General features: G+C 39.3%; 2 protein-coding genes and 3 gene segments (V, D, J or C); 2 read left to right on the top strand and 3 right to left on the bottom strand.

The window, feature by feature from the left end:
* The window catches only part of LOC122868505, a 249,715-nt gene extending 249,145 nt beyond the window's left edge, over nucleotides 1–570 (bottom strand). The window contains 2 exon segments of the V gene segment in view: nucleotides 73–366; nucleotides 463–570. Of these exon segments, the coding sequence occupies nucleotides 73–366; nucleotides 463–505 (337 nt within the window).
* LOC122868482 overlaps nucleotides 1–13,130 on the top strand; it is a gene marked incomplete at its 5' end in the record, with an annotated part of 296,170 nt that overhangs the window by 225,260 nt on the left and 57,780 nt on the right.
* LOC122868508 (immunoglobulin mu heavy chain-like) overlaps nucleotides 1–13,130 on the top strand; it is a 193,920-nt gene that overhangs the window by 130,354 nt on the left and 50,436 nt on the right.
* Nucleotides 5,232–5,905, bottom strand: LOC122868496. The segment is given in 2 exon segments: nucleotides 5,232–5,602; nucleotides 5,824–5,905. Coding segments are annotated over 2 exon segments (363 nt in total).
* LOC122868495 lies at nucleotides 8,148–9,166 on the bottom strand. The segment is given in 2 exon segments: nucleotides 8,148–8,857; nucleotides 8,948–9,166. Coding segments are annotated over 2 exon segments (453 nt in total).

The following is a 13,130-nucleotide window of genomic DNA, read 5'->3' on the forward strand; positions in this document are numbered from 1 at the left end:
AGTGCTTCTCACACAGAGATGTGTGTTGTTCAGTTTTTGTACAGCTTTGTAGTCTGGTGTGTCACTGTGGCTCTCGTGCACAATAATAAACTGCAGAGTCTTCTGGTTTTAGACTCTTCACCTCTAAATACACAAGATTTTTGGACGTGTCTTTGCTGATGGAAAACTGGCCTTGGAGACTTTGGGCAAATATTGTGCCAGTTCCGCCATCAATGCGTCCGATCCATTCCAGTCCTTTCCCTGGTTTCTGACGAATCCAGTGCAGCCAAGCCAGAGCAAGTCCTTCCACTTTACAGGACAGAGTGACTGGTTCTCCAGGTCTGCTGACCACTGGCTCTGAGGAGGTGAGGGACTGGCCCTGAGCAGCTGAAAGAGACACACAGTTTAGATGACGGGGAGCCAGCAGACATCCAAAGCTCCTTTCCTCCTCCTCCTCCTCTGGACACCGAGTGAAGCACTCACCTGAAAAGAGAGCCAAGAGGAGGACACTTTGTACAACTGTCATGGTGGGAGCGTGGCTGAGTCTGCAACTGCAAAGACTGTTATGAAGGATATATATTGTGCAGGCAGAATGGGTGGGGATTGTGCATCAGTGTGTGAATTTGCATTTTCCCAGTCGGAGATTTTGGAGATACAGTGTTGATACATCAAAACTAAATCTGTCAGAAAAGGAGGAGTGCTGGACTCTGAGAGAGAGAGAGTGAGTTAAAAACAGACTGAGACACCAACAAAAAGATGTTGTTCAGTCTTTGTCCTTTTCTGAGTGTGTTTGGACAGTTTTTCACATGTGAGAGAGAGTAAGAATGTGTGGTGTGTAGCTAAAAAGAACATTTATACAGTACGAGCTGCTCTGTCAGTCTCATACACTTTCATTTGAAAGCTGAAAGTTTATCTTGAAATCTATTAGAGATGGTGAGATGGTGAACTCCAACTAAATGAACACATGGAGCTGCAGTCACTGCTGATCCAGCACTTAAAATGTTCTGTTAGTGTTGTGGTGCAGCGAGCTCACAAAGGGTGTGAGTATAAAACTCTGGTTCAGTCCAGGGTTCGAGTGTCAGTCAGTTCAGATCAATGAGAAAAGCAGATATGAGAGTCTCCTTATAGTGACAGAGGAGAGAGAAACTTGACACTGACTGCCCTCTAGTGTTTGTATAAAAGAAACTGCAACATTAGTTTTCACTCCCATTTTATTCATACCTGGACAATGATTTCAGCAGATTGTTGTGCTGTCATTGGCTGTTTTGCGAGGAAGTGATCATTACAGTAAGACATGTTTTTTTTTCTTCTGTATTTAACAGTTATTGTTGTTGGTTAATGATAATCTTTGTCAGGGCCAGTTTTTATGATTTTATTTAAAACAATGAAAATTAAAAGAAAAATATAGTTCTTTCTCAGGATCTACCATCCAGAGGCTGTACAGGTCAATCTGTGAGATTCCCCAGGCCTTTTAACCACTGGTTCAGATTCTGTCACAGTCTGACCATCAACACCTGTCAAGATTATAAAAAACATTACATGAACTTAGTTGGAACACAATTAAGAACTATGTCAAATCAAGAAATGGATCTCGTGTTTGGTGAATGTACAGGAGGATTTCAGGATTTCATTTGTGTAAAATATCAACATAAACTTCAAATCACCAATCAAAGCATTTTTCTTTTAAGTCAACAGGCACACTGGTTCCACAGGGCCGGACTGGGATAATGATTCAGAACAGACCTCGTATACTGTAACTGTTTTGTTGAAATATTTTTGTCTGTTTACTGTTTATTCCAGTAACATATCTTTTAGTTTCATTACACACAAAAACTGCTTCAAAAATATTCAACATTTTTTAAACAAGTGTCTTCAGTTTCAGAGTTAGTCGATTACATGTCCATAATTAAAGCTGAAGGAATAAATACTCATATATATAATTTTTGAGTGTTTTTTGCAGCTGGCATTTCCTCAGAGCTCTGACTGGACTTCTGTTGATCATCATGTAGCTCTGAGTTACTGGATGTACCTCCACCTGACAGAAAAAAGTATACAAGTCTTTATTTATTTCAGTGCATATCCATCTCCTGCTTTTTTATGTAGCATGATTAAGTTTTGATGCCACTTATTAGTTTTTTAAAATATATAATCAACTCGGGAAGGGTGATATTATGACGTGCTGAGGGCGGCTTTGTCATTTTGCAGCATTTAGCTGCACTTTCCTCCACTTTTGTCCGTTAAATGCTCTCCCTCTCAGCTCCACCTTTTGTCTTGCTCTCATTCTGTCTTTCACCTGAGCTGTCCATTTTCTCTCCACACTGCCCGACCAAGCGCACTCCACGCACTGACTGAACTCTGTTTTGATGTGTTAACTATCACTACTTCCAGTGTAAATGACAAGCAGGGGTCTTAAACTCAAGTTCAGTTCATGTTTTGAGTGTCAGTCAGTTAAGATGAATACATTACATACATACAAGATGAGAAAAACAACCAAATAATCCAGTCTGATCATTGTAAACGCCAGTTGTGTCTGTCCAGTCTGCAGTGTGTATGTCAGTGATTTAGAAAAACACTTGCTTCATATTATTATTTTGGAAATATGTTTTTTAAATGATGTTCGTCAACTTATTCTGCTAACTTATTTTAACCATGTTTAGTTTCAGACAGTCATTCAGTTCAGCAGCCTTTTGTTGACCATTGCTATAATGGGCGTATCATGTATTTATGTCCATTTTTAAATCATCAGCTCACAGCTGGTGCACATTGACGGAGACATTATTAATCATCACATTGCTGTTGAAGAGCAGCGCTTAGTAACAATCCAAATCACCTTTCAGTGGAAAACCACAACATTAGCTGGTGCTTTCATAGTATCCATATTGGCCTTCTACGCATTCCTCAGAGCTGATGAATTCACTACATCCTCTCAGTAATTCGACCCTAATAGAGATATTTTCTTTTATGATTTGGCCTTTCATTCTTGTCACTACAGTCTATGTTTGCTCTGTAATTGTGGCTCACACTGATTCCCCCTTTTGCCCCTTCAAATCCATGATAAAATACCTACGAATTAGACCTATCACTAGCTCTCTCTCTCGCTCTCCGCTATCTCTCACCCCAGCAAATATTAATCCTAATCCTGCAGGCAAAAATGAAATGAATGAATGAAATATTTCACCTCCAGAGATGTCCATGTCAGCTCTTTGGTTTTGTCTCACTTCGACACTTAGCATCTTTTTTTGTGTTGATGGTGGCATGTTTACATTTACGCAACAAACTGGTCCTTTTAGTGTGTGTGTAGGTCATTCACTGACTCTCAGGTTGTGGCATGTAGATACATATTGGGCAGATCATTTTTAATTATGAGAGGTCATTTATTGAATTTGAAATCTGAGATTACAGAGTTGCATTTGTTAAAGTAAATGTTCCTTATTTCATTGAATGCTGTACATTGTAGAGGAAGTGCATCTTTGTCTCAGCCTCATCTTCCCCTGTCTCTCAGTGACAAAAAATGTCCTCCACCATTCAGTGAATTCCATAAACATTCATCGACATTATCAGCTCATCAGAAAGTAATGTCTTCATTAATGTTCACATGTGTGGTTGAGTCACATGGTTGCTGGGTATTTGTGCAGGTCTGTTGGTGGTTTGTATCACTGTGGGCTGACGTACACATTAATACACAGCTGTGTCCTCAGGCTGCAGATTCTGTCCTGTTAATGTCACCGAGCTAGTTGAAGCGTGTGTGTGGTAAAGGAACTTGTTCTTCAGAGCATTATTTTGGTAAAAGTCTCCTCCACCCCACCGATTTAAAATCCAATCCATGGGTTTTCCTTCACGCTGTCTGATCCAACCTGTTGCATAGCTGTTATCAGTCAGAGAATAACCAGAGACCTGACAGGTGACGGTCAAAGACTGTCCAGGCTGCACAACCATTGAGTCTGGCTGGATGAGATCAATACTGTTCACACCTGTGGAAACAGAAATCAACATTATCTCCATCATTCATCTGACTATTCAGTGTTTCTAATGTGTTTATTAGTGTGAATCCACTGAAAGCTCCTCACAGGATCCAGCTGCCAGCAGCAGTATCAGAGCTACAGAGAACATGGTTGATGTTGAAGCTGAACTGATGTGAGCTCTTCTGTCCTCTCACTGACACACACACAAACACACTTGACTTCCTTATATGTGACCTTTATTTGCATATTGTTGAATAATTTTTATTTATATCAGCTGAAGGTGTAAACAGTGTGTCTCCTCGAGTGACCAGACTGGAGAAACCGTTTATTTAAAGAACATATTTTTATGAAAGAGATTATATGGACTTAAATGTCACCATCTACATGGTAAATTTAGCAAACTGGTAGAGCTGCTGTGATTTGATTTACAGTAAGATTATATTTAAAATCTCAAAGTTGGTGTAAGTAAATGTAGAGAAACTGAATATTGTTGTTGATACAGAGCTTTTTAAAGCAAAGTTTTCACTGTAGTTGAATTAATGTTGTAATCACAGTACGGTTGTCTTCTTATAAATGCAGGCGTTGCTGTGAGTCATGATAAACTGTCCCAACACACTGACAAATACATTTTTATTGATGAAGTGTGTTTCATTGTTAGTTGGCCATCATTCAATACAGAGATCAGTGTTGGAAGCAAGGCGTTGTTGTTATTGCAGTATCACTTATTCATTCAGCTTTCATCACAATGTCTCAATCTTCAGTCTTCCAGCTGTTTGTCTTGAAATCTATTAGAGATGGTGAGATGGTGAACTCCAACTAAATGAACACATGGAGCTGCAGTCACTGCTGATCCAGCACTTAAAATGTTCTGTTAGTGTTGTGGTGCAGCGAGCTCACAAAGGGTGTGAGTATAAAAAGCAGATATGAGAGTCTCCTTATAGTGACAGAGGAGAGAGAAACTTGACACTGACTGCCATCTAGTGTTTTTATAAAAGAAACTGCAACATTAGTTTTCACTCCCATATTGTGACCAACTTTAGATGCCAAATAATATTTACATGGATGTGGCTGAAATGTGAACATGTAGTATTTCTTTTTTTCATAACTGGACAATGATTTCAGCAGATTGTTTTGCCGTCATTGGCTGTTGTGAGGAATTGATCATTACAGTAAGAAATATTTTAATGTATTTAATGGTTATTATTGTTTGTTAATGATAATCTTTGTCAGGGCCAGTTTTTATGATTTTGAACCATAATAAATACAATTAAAAGTATTTCTCAGGATCTATCAGTCCCGTAAGAAGGAGTCCTGTAGGATTTTGTACAGCTGCTCAACCAACTCCAGTCACTGTGGCTCTCGAGCACAATAATAAACAGCAGAATCTTCAGTCTTCAGACTGTTCATCTGCAGATACAGCTGCTGTCTGCTGTTGTCTCTGGAGATGGTAAACCGGCCTTGAACTGACTGAGAGTAGTAGATGCTGCTACTGGCACTATTAAGCCTGGCAACCCACTCCAGTCCTTTTCCAGGAGCCTGTCTGATCCAGGCCATCCAGTAGCTGCTGAATGTGAATCCAGAGGCTGTACAGGTCAATCTGTGAGATTCTCCAGGCCTTTTAACCACTGGTTCAGATTCTGTCAGAGTCTGACCATCAACACCTGGCAAGAGAAAAAGAAAACGTGAAATATGTCAGTTACACAATTGGAAACTGTAAACTCAAGTTTAGTGAAGATCTTCACCTGCCCAGCAGAGCACTGGTTCAGATTCTGTCAGAGTCTGACCATCAACACCTGTCAAGAGGATAAAAAAAACATCAAGTGAAATAAGCTGGTGACAAAAATAAAAGCTATGTAAAATTAAGATCAGTGAAGATCTTCACCTGCCCAGCAGAGAGTTAAAAGCAGCAGTCCTGTCCTATAGTCCATCATGTTAAACTGTGTCCACTGTTCTCTGTCGTCCTCTCTGCAGTCAGATAAGTAGAGGTGGAAGACATCTGAGTTTTGCATTGACTCCTCCTCACAGGGAGGAGAGACCTGGACTGGACTCGGATGTCACTTGTCTGTCTGTATGTGAATGTTTACTGACTAAGAAGCATCTGTCCAATTCTGAAAAATTTAAAATGTTTCTGACGCATTTCCAATTGAGTAACTTGTTCATCAGCATTAACACAGCAGCCAAATAACTACACACAGTCACACACCAGGCAGAAGCGGCAGGGTCCACTCCTTTCCAGGTTGTGGACATAGCAGCATAAGGTCTCTGCCCATGTGATCAATAAACTATTCTGGGCTACACTGAAAGAAAGAGAATGTATCTAATAATGATTGCATATCAGCACTGACATTATTTCACTGTAGTCCACTTATTTATTCAGTTAGGTTTCAGGGAAAGCATGAAAAATGTTCAGTCTGTGTTTCACCCCTGATGCTCTGATGCCAGGTGTCGCGTGGACACGATTCACTTTGGGAAATATGTCACTGGGACATTTACGTCCAGTACTTCATCAAGTCCACTGCGGTTAAAACTGGCTGTTTTCAGCAGCCATGGTTGTCATTTACTGTAGTGGATGACGTGGGAATAGCGCGGGTCAGGGCGTAGCTCTTAGCTGCTGCCATTCAGAAAATGTATTAACACCATGAGGTAAACAAGACCAAACTTTTTTTTTTCAGCAGTCATAAATCCAGAGAAATGTTAACAAGATAGAGTCTACAGCCATGCAGGTGGCTCTCCTACTACAGTCACAGTGGTGCTTTGAATTAAATGCTAACATCAGGATGCTAACATGCTCACAATAGCAATGCTAACTTTTTTAGATTAGATTCAACTTTATTGTCATTACACAGGTACAAGTACAAGGCAACGAAATGTAGTTTAGGTCTAACCAGAAGTGCAATAAGCAAGTGCAGGATATAAAGTGTGCATAAATGCAGGATAGAGCAGTATTATGAATACATGCTGATATTTAGGCTAGCTTGTATAATGTTTACCATGCTCATCATCTTTGTTTAACATGTTTAGCATGCTGACATTTACTAACTGGCAATAAACACATTGTTGCCTGCAGATGAGGCTGATGGGAATGTTATTAGTTGTGCAGGTATTTGGTCATAAACCAAAGTAGACAAGTTGAAATTTTGACCTGATGATGGTGCTTCATCAAAAGATAAGGGATCACCAAAGTCAGTAGCAGTCATTCTCTGGGGACCATGAAAGTCTGTACCAAGGTTTGTGCCAATCCATCCAGATGTTGCGATATTTCACTGGATGTGTAAAAACTTTGACCAGCTGGTGGCGCTTGAGGAAAAGTCAGGGGATCATCAAAATCATGTCAATCCATCCATTAGTTTTTGAGATATTTCAGTCTGGACCAAAATGGTGGCCCAACAGGCCGACATTGCCACCTCTAAAACCGTGCCGCTAGCATGGCTAACAGTAGTTATTGACTGGTGTTCATTCATTCATTTGTTACCCTATTTGTATTAGACACCCTGTGATTGGGTGGGCCTTAGTGGGTGGGCACAGGCCCACATTCTGGATTGATATTAAAATTAAACAATCACATTTCACCCCCAAGAGGGAGGATCATTTTATCAATAAAATGAAGGCCTGAAGAAGCCAACAAGAACAGCAGCTGTTACAATTCCTGTTGCAAACACTGTTTTTGTGACTGAACTTGGATGAACATTTTAAACTGGTGAAGAATGGAAGACATTTGGCCGACAGTAGGAGATTGGAGATTTAGTTTTTTTAAGATTTAGGTGATGGATGAAGTTTTTGAGATCATTATTAAAAAGGCAAGATGGTGAGTCTACTTTTTTCCCCTTGTGTCTAAGTAATTGGCATGTTAGAAAATAAGTCTTTAGACTTTAGAAATAATAAACTCCCAGCAATTATACTTGTCATTCTAAAATGAGCTCTGCAGTTGTTGATCACTACACCAGACAGTCACAAATTACATGAGCATTGCTGATGGTGTTTGTAATGAAGGAAAAGTTTGCGTAGACCTCCCTCTACGGGTTTGAACAGGGAACATGAAACACAGATGTATTTTAAAAGAGTATTATTTCTGAGAGCAGGGGAAAGTGTAAAATACTAAATGCCTGGAAACGTCACGTCAAAAGTCATTTTGTCGTAGATTATTTGGATGGGACAGACAAGAATATTTTCTCACCACATGTTTAACTCTAAAATTAAATTCATGATTGGTTGGGGATACAAGTTTTTAAATGATAAACCTGACATTTGCTGGAGAAGGTAACTTTAACTGACAGACACGCTATTCACTTCCTTATGATGCAACACACAAGGAGGCCAATTTACATGCTGAGCTTTAAAAAGCAAGTTATGAGCTAAATTCATTCCCTCACTTTAAAGCTTATATATACATCCAGTACAAACAATGATGTATCAGTGAATGTCAGAGTATTTCAGTTGCTTTTAAATTATATTAAGAACCATTTATAAAATCTAAAGACTGTTTCCCTCTTTACTGTAACAGTGAGCTGGTGTTGAAACCATTAGTGGTCTGAGGGCTCCTCCTCTGGTGGCTTCATGTTACAAGTGTTCAGGCACTGAGGGGTTTTTGTTCAGGTCTACTGATGGTTTGTGTTATTGTGGCTCTCTGGCACAGTAATACACAGCAGTGTCTTCAGGCTGCACATTCTGTCCGTTTAGAGTCACTGTGTTGCTGGAAGAGTCTAAGTCGATACTGAACTTGTTCTTTAGTGAATCTTTGTAGTTTGTGCTGGAACCAACTCTCCTTCCAATCCACTCCAGTCCTTTCCCTGCAGGCTGTCTGATCCAAGCTGTCCAGTAGCCACTAAGAGAATAAGAGACCTGACAGGTGATGGTCAGACGTTGACCTGGCTGCACAGTCACAGAGGCTGGCTGTGTCAGCTGTTCACACTTCACATCTGTTAAAAAAAGAAAATGTTTAGTAACACATGATCAAGTTAAACTGCAAAAGAAGAACTGCTGACTTTGACAAATCCAGAGAGACTCACATCCAGCTGCCAACAGCAGCAGCAGAGCTACAGAAAACATGGTTGATGTTGAAACTGATGTGCTGTGAACTCCACTGACAGCCTGATGGGAAGTTTTTATAGCTGAGTAACAAGGAAGGTCACTGAGTTTGCATAGAATCAAACACATGAAGCATCAATGTTGGTCTAACTGGAGCCAATAGAAGAGTCTGTTGACTGTTATTATATCTGCAGAGTGAAAACATGCCTGGAAATCACCTCTGCTTTATATATGATATTTTAATTTCATTAAACCCTCAGTTGGAACATTTTGAAAATGTCCCTGCATTTACAGAAATGAAACAACTGTTAACTTTGCTTTTACTGTGAATTATTGATGCCTAAATGTATTGTATTGACAACAATTCAATAATAAAACATTATGTAAATTCTTATAAAATTGCAAACAACGATAAGGATCACTATAAGTAATTTTAATGTGAATATTAACATGAATCATGGATAATGGAAAGCATATTCATTAAAATCAGCATTGCAATAACAATGATGACGTGCACCCATGGAAACAAAAGGAGCAACCACCAAGAATGTTGCTTCTATAAGCCATGTTTACAGTGTGTTTAGCGTGTTTTCAAATGATTAAAACCCAATTTAAAAATGATGTGAGCTGTTTTACTGAGAGCGATTATTTACTGTCAGCACCTAATTTATTTATTCATGTATTTGCTGCAAACAGAAATCAAGTGACAGCAGCCAGGATCATGTAAATAGTCTGGAAACTAGAGACTAAACTAAAGACAGCGGGCTGAGGTGGAGCAGTGGAGATCCGAGGTGAGGTCTTCTTGGAAAGCCGGTGAGGAACTTGGAGGGTGGTGAGAGGAACAAATCTGAACACAGGGTGTCAGAGAGTTAGTCAGGGTTTCAGATAACATGAAGGCAATTCTTTCAGAGAGGTAAGTCAGAGGCCGAGCTGTAGTACCACTTGGGTAAACGGACAATCTGGAGAATACTGGTGACAAGAGCCGGGTAGATACAATATACTGCCAGGTGTTGATTGGTAGATGGAGAGCAGGTGTGTCAGTCTCTGATTAGACCAGAGGCTGCGCCCCACAGCACACACACACATGCACACACATACACATGCAGACAAACACAGGAGGGGAACCAACAGGGGACAAACAGACAGAGACACTAGGAATGGTACAGCTGTACCATGACATGATGCTGCTGGTTTGCAGGTTTGCATAAAATACTTTTAATGGTTTCAGTGTTTGCAGATGTTTGAAGACACAGACATACAGAGAAACTTGGAACCTCCAGAGGAAAACAGCTGCTCAGGAACTGAAACCTTTTAGATGAAAGATATGGTAGTTCCTGCATTTATAAGTTTGACCTTCATCTGTGTGGTTCTGTCAGAAATAAAACAGTCTTAATCAAATGTCATGCAGTGTGGTTTATAGTTTGATGTTTTGTTTATTGTTATGGCAAAATAAAATAAAAATGTGACAAAAACTAAATCATTGTATAAAGGTACAGCTTTCTTCCTGCCCATGAAGACATGTAGCTACATTTTCTTTATATTCAGATACAGATAACTTTATTACCTGTTTTATTGCATCAAACTGTCAATATTCTCTCCACATCTTTTCTAGACATTTCTCTGCAGTTAAAACGAGAAAATTATTCTTTGATTACTATATTATTATACTTTCTTCAAACATGAAAAATGTCTCAATATAAAGAATTCATCTCCAGACACAATAAATATAGGATTCAAGTAGATTCACTTTGTTTGTATACGTTAAACTTGAATATCTTCAGTCTTCAGACTGTTCATCTGCAGATACAGCTGCTGTCTGCTGTTGTCTCTGGAGATGGTAAACCGGCCTTGGACTGACTGAGAGTAGGAGATATCAGCACTGTCATGTTTTATAAGTGCAACCCACTCCAGTGCTTTTCCAGAAGCCTGTCTGACCCAGTTTATATTGTAGCTGCTGAATGTGAATCCAGAGGCTGTGCAGGTCAATCTGTGAGATTCTCCAGGCCTTTTAACCACTGGTTCAGATTCTGTCAGAGTCTGACCATCAACACCTGTCAAGAGGATAAAAAAAACATCAAGTGAAATAAGCTGGTGACAAAAATTAAATTGAAATGTAATAAAGATCAGTAAAGATCTTCACCTGCCCAGCAGAGAGTTAACAGCAGCAGTCCTGTCCTATAGTCCATCATGTTAAACTGTGTGTCCACTGTTCTCTGTCGTCCTCTCTGTAGTCAGATATGTAGAGGTGGAAGACATCTGAGTTTTGCATTGACTCCTCCTCACAGGGAGGAGAGACCTGGTCTGGACTCAGATGTCACTAGTCTGTATGTATGTGTACATTTAATGACTAAGAAGTGTCCTTCCAATTCTGTAAAATTGAAAACGTTTCTGACACATTTAAAATTCAGTAACTTGGTTAAATTTCCAGGTTGTGGACATATAGCAACATAAGATCTGCATCCATATGACCAATAAACTATGCTATAAAAACAGAGAATGTTTTTAGCTTAGGCCTACCTGTAAAGATATCACCTCAGCAATGAAATTATTGTGCTATAGTTTGCCTGTAGGACACAGTTCACATTGGGAAATGTGTCACTGTGGCACTTACGTCCAGTTCTCCATCAAGTGATGCAAGTCCACTGCATTTAAACTGGCTGTTGCCATGTTTGTCACTAACTGTAGTGGATTATTGTCGAAATAGTTCGGGTCAGGGCATAGCTATCAGCTGATGCCATTCAGAAAATCAATTATCTTCATGAGGTAAACAAGCATATATAGTACATAAATATATATAGTCATAAATAATCTAGAGAACATTAAACAAGATAAGAGTCTACAGCCATGCTAGCGGCTCTGTGAGGCTGTACTTAGTCACAGTTCACATCTTAGTTTAGCTATTAAATTGGTTGCTTCATTATTAAGCTCAATCTGCATCATATGAAGACTGACAATATGTTATACATTGTACAAAAGCCCTAAAGTGAATATTTTTAATTCCATTTTAAAATGAACAACAAATAACACCTTCAAATCTTATTCATTATTTACTGTTGATTTTCTCACAAAGTGTTCATGAGTCAAACCATTTTCAGGACATCTGGGGAAAGAAAACCCCAGTAGGAATAACGAATGAAGAAAACTGCTGAGAACATGAATTAAGTTTTAAAAAACAAATTCAGAAAAATACATTTAACCTCTCAGTACACTGGTGCCATGAATACACATGTTTTTCAATTAATGCAAAGAATTTCCATTAGTCCATTCGTCCCTTTCTCTCTTTAACAGTGAGCTGGTGTTGAAACCATTAGTGGTCTGAGGGCTCCTCCTCTGGTGGCTTCATGTTACAAGTGTTCAGGCACTGAGGGGTTTTTGTTCAGGTCTACTGATGGTTTGTGTTATTGTGGCTCTCTGGCACAGTAATACACAGCAGTGTCTTCAGGCTGCACATTCTGTCCGTTTAGAGTCACAGTGTTGCTGGAAGAGTCTAAATCGATACTGAACTTGTTCTTTAGTGAATCTTTGTAGGCTGAAGCTCCAGTATATTTGCTTCCAATCCACTCCAGTCCTTTCCCTGCAGGCTGTCTGATCCAAGCTGTCCAGTAGCCACTAACAGAATAAGAGACCTGACAGGTGATGGTCAGACGTTGACCTGGCTGCACAGTCACAGAGGCTGGCTGTGTCAGCTGTTCACACTTCACACCTGTTAAAAAAAGAAAATGTTTAGTAACAAATGATCAAGTTAAACTGCAAAAGAAGAACTGCTGACTTTGACAAATCCAGAGAGACTCACATCCAGCTGCCAACAGTATCAAGATAATGTAAATAATATGAAAACTTAATTTGTGATGCTGCTGGTTTACAGGTTTGCATAAAAAACATTTAATGGTTGGAGCCTCCAGAGGAAAACAGCTGCTCAGGACCCGAAACCTGTGTGACTAAATGCAAAACACTAAATCCTTTTTGTAAAAATCAACACATTTGACCGTTATATGTGTGTAGTTGTGTCAGAAATCAGTCTTAATCAAATTTCATTCAGTGTGGTTTATAGTTTGTTATTTTGGTTTATTATATTATTGTTATTATGGAAAAATAAAAATAAAATTGTAACAAAAACTAAGATATTGTAACAAATGAAGGCACGGCTTTCTTCCTGCCCATGGA

Source organism: Siniperca chuatsi, linkage group LG21 (genome assembly GCF_020085105.1).
Source record: "Siniperca chuatsi isolate FFG_IHB_CAS linkage group LG21, ASM2008510v1, whole genome shotgun sequence".
In the NCBI taxonomy this organism is placed as follows: domain Eukaryota; kingdom Metazoa; phylum Chordata; class Actinopteri; order Centrarchiformes; family Sinipercidae; genus Siniperca; species Siniperca chuatsi.